Source organism: Mandrillus leucophaeus, unplaced genomic scaffold, assembly GCF_000951045.1.
Source record: "Mandrillus leucophaeus isolate KB7577 unplaced genomic scaffold, Mleu.le_1.0 Scaffold78, whole genome shotgun sequence".
NCBI classification, from domain to species: Eukaryota; Metazoa; Chordata; class Mammalia; order Primates; family Cercopithecidae; genus Mandrillus; species Mandrillus leucophaeus.
Genome location: NW_012108474.1, coordinates 365286 through 369210, shown reverse-complemented (window position 1 = coordinate 369210; position 3925 = coordinate 365286). Strand labels below are relative to the sequence as shown.

Here is a 3925-nt window from a genome sequence, read left to right as displayed (position 1 = left end):
GTAGCAGCAAATTCTATAGTTCCCTGATGTCTAAGAGGGTGGGTGGTTCGGTTTTCAGCTTAAGGAGTGAAGTCACATGAACTATAGCTTCCTTAGCTACAAACTGTATTTGCATTTCCTTTTATTCTGTACCTTTTCTGTTCCTTAAGTTACCCATTTACTATTTGCTATCTGAATCCTCATCAGAGAGGCTTTTAAGAGTCAAGTGCAGCATTCCGACAGAGCGTGTTAAGGTTGTCTCCAGTGGCGGTGTCCGAGCGCCTCTGGGCGTGGGTGGTGTCCTTGATCCCCTGGTCGATGGGGCTGAAGGTGACCCATGATTATCTCTCTTTGAGGCGCGTGTTGAGAGTTGGAGGAACACCGTGCCGTGTGTTCTCACGTGTTGCAAGGTGTACCGCGTGTGACGTGACGCAGAGGCGGAAAACAGTGGCCTTGAGCCTGGAGGATGTGGGGTTCAGAAGACGCCCACCACCTTTGGGGCTGTAGCGCGCCTTCCTTTCTCTCTGAGTGTTGTTGGGGCTGGTGGAGTGATTGTCTCCATCTTACTTGAGACGGTCCAGCCCTCACTCAGGTTTATACACATAGCCAGGACTAGAGGCAGCTTTCCTGCCTCCAGCCTTCCTGTCTTCCCTGTCACTCAGCTCTGCAGCTGAGGTGGGAGGTGCTCAAGCTGCCAGCCTCCATGATGTTTGTGCAGTGAGACTTGTGGGGAGTGGCATTCCCGTGTCCTGGGCATCCCTTCTTAGCATGAGAGGCATTCCTGTAGTTGTAAAAGTTTCCAGAAATTGTTTTAAAGTGGAACTATGCTTGTAGCCAAAATATAGCTCGACTGAACATTTAAACTGAGTTTCTTGCTTTGAGTTTGAGCGGGAGGGCATCATCGTGCGTCTTGTCTTGAGAAAACCTCTGGTCGTGTTTCATGGACCCACCTTTCCTAATCCTTGTCCTCTTAATGGTTTCAACAGGACAGATTGATTCACTTTGGAGCTGTAAGTACTGATGTATTAGGGTGCAGCGCTCGTTGTTCATTGGCGCAGAGTCCCAAAATGAATATCCAAGAGCAGGGTTTCCCCTTGGACCTCGGAGCAAGTTTCACCGAAGATGCTCCCCGACCCCCAGTGCCTGGTGAGGAGGGAGAACTGGTGTCCACAGACCCGAGGCCCGCCAGCTACAGTTTCTGCCCTGGGAAAGGTGTTGGCATTAAAGCTGAGACTTCGACGGCCACTCCGAGGCGCTCGGATCTGGACCTGGGGTATGAGCCTGAGGGCAGTGCCTCCCCCACCCCACCATACTTGAAGTGGGCTGAGTCACTGCACTCCCTGCTGGATGACCAAGATGGGATAAGCCTATTCAGGACTTTCCTGAAGCAGGAGGGCTGTGCCGATTTGCTGGACTTCTGGTTTGCCTGCACTGGCTTCAGGAAGCTGGAGCCCTGTGACTCGAACGAGGAAAAGAGGCTGAAGCTGGCGAGAGCCATCTATCGAAAGTACATCCTTGATAACAATGGCATCGTGTCCCGGCAGACCAAGCCAGCCACCAAGAGCTTCATAAAGGGCTGCATCATGAAGCAGCTGATCGATCCTGCCATGTTTGACCAGGCCCAGACAGAAATCCAGGCCACTATGGAGGAAAACACCTATCCCTCTTTCCTTAAGTCTGATATTTATTTGGAATATACGAGGACAGGCTCGGAGAGCCCGAAAGTCTGTAGTGACCAGAGCTCTGGGTCAGGGACAGGGAAGGGCATATCTGGATACCTGCCGACTTTAAATGAAGATGAGGAATGGAAATGCGACCAGGACATGGACGAGGACGATGGCAGAGACGCTGCTCCTCCTGGAAGACTCCCTCAGAAGCTGCTCCTGGACACAGCTGCCCCGAGGGCCTCCTCCAGTAGACGGTACAGCGAAGGCAGAGAGTTCAGGTGAGTCCGACGCCAAGCGTCCTGCTTTCTGTACTCACCTCCGAGAGCTGGAGAACAAGCCAGAGAAAGGTGCTGATGAGGCGGGCGTTGACCCACACTGGATGTCCCGCTGCAGTTGGGGTTGAATTTTGGTTCTGTTCTTATTCGTGATACTTTTGCATTTGTCATTAGATACTTTTGTATATTTGTAATGTTGAGAATACTTTTACTGAGAACAGACCAGACTAAAATAGATGACTTTATGAGTCATTAGGAACTTCGGAATTCTTCAAAGTCACGATGACATGTAAACTTTACCCTTCATCAGTAGAGTCTGTACGCTCTTAAATAGGATCTGGATCTATCCGGTAGACGTGGTCCTTTGCGCTTAATAAAGGGAGGAGTGGACGTTTCAGGGCATCAATACTTGGATAATTGGATTCTTGCTTTTTTTTTTTTTTTTTTTGAGACAGAGTTTCACTCTCGTTGCCCAGGCTGGAGTGCAGTGGCACAATCTCAGCTCACTGCAACTTTCGCCTCCTGGGTTTGAACGATTCTCCTGCCTCAGCCTCCTGAGTAGCTGGGATTACAGGCATGTGCCACCACGCCCGGCTAATTTTGCATTTTTAGGAGAGACGGGGTTTCTCCACGTTGGCCAGACTGGTCTCGAACTCCCGACCTCAGGTGATCCACCCGCCTCGGCCTCCCAAAGTGCTGGGATTACAGGCGTGAGCCGCCGAGCCCGGCCAGATTGTTGCTTTTATAATGATCTTCTAAGCTTCTTCCTAGAGGCTGAGAAATAGTAGGGGGGATATTTTACGTGTGGGGAATGGTCATAGTACTTTGAAAACTTCTTGTGGCTGTGGTGGGCATTCCAGGATTGGGCCTTTTTTCCTGCCAACAAAATCTGTTGGTGGTGTTGTGTAGTCCACAGCAGCCTGGGCCCTGAGGCGATCCTCGCAGGGCATGTGGGGTGTGTGTGCTGCCTGGGACGGAGCACAGTGGTGCTCAGCCTTGAAACCTGTTTCTTTATTCTTCCTTCCCTGTGATCCCTGCATGGTTCCTGGAGGTTTATTTGACTTTTCGGCTGGCATCTGTTGTGCTTGTGAACAGAGCACGTACATTTCCCACTCTCCCTAGAGCTGGTGACCGGAGGCTCCGGCCTGTGTAACTCTGAAAGCCTGGAATTCATTCGACCCCTGCTGATTTAATCAAGACTCCGAAAGCACAGCCCCACGTGCTGGGACTCTCCCAAGGAGTTATTAAAAACTCACTTCAGTTCTTCAAGCTTACTGTGACACAGAAATCCGCTGCTGGCTCATAAACACAGGATTAAACATTTCTAAGGTTAAACCCCTTTAGTCTAAGTGATACGATTTAAAATGGACTGTCGACTGGGCGTGGTGACTCACTCCTGTAATCCCAGCACTTTGGGAGGCCTAAGTGGGCAGATCACCTGAGGTTGGGAGTTCGAGACCATCCTGGCCAACGTGGTGAAACCCCATCTCTACTAAAAATACAACAATTAGATGGGTGCAGTGTTGCATGCCTGTAATCCCAGCTACTCGGGAGACTGAGGCAGGACAATCACTTGAACCTGGGAGGCGGAGGTTGTGGTGAGTCTTTTTTTTATTTTGAGACGGAGTCTCACTCTGTCACCCAGGCTGGAGTGCAGTGGCACGATCTCGGCTCACTGCAACTACCACCTTCCAGGTTCAAGCGATTCTCTCGCCTCAGCCTCCCAAGTAGCTGGGATTATAGGCGCTTGCCACCACGCCCAGCTAATTTTTGTATTTTTAGTAGAGATGGGGTTTCGCCATGTTGGCCAGGTTGATCTCAAACACCTGACCTCAGGTGATCCGCCTGCCTCGGCCTCCCAAAGTGCTGGGATTACAGGCGTGAGCCACCACGCCTGGCCGGTTGTGGTGAGTCTTGATTGTGACAAGAGGACAAGAGTGAAACTCCATCTCAAAAAAAAAAAAAATGGACTGTCCACCTAATGTATTTTTTTTTCCTTTTTTT

The 3925-nt window shown here is 50.5% G+C and overlaps 1 protein-coding gene across 1 annotated transcript in view; it reads left to right on the top strand.

The window, feature by feature from the left end:
- The first annotated feature begins 964 nt into the window (after positions 1-964).
- Positions 965-3925, top strand: part of AXIN1 (axin 1) — an 80602-nt gene continuing 77641 nt past the window's right edge. The window contains exon 1 of the mRNA XM_011966880.1: positions 965-1924. Coding sequence (XP_011822270.1) covers positions 1047-1924 — 878 coding nt within the window. The 5' untranslated portion in view covers positions 965-1046. The remainder of the gene's footprint in view (positions 1925-3925) is intronic.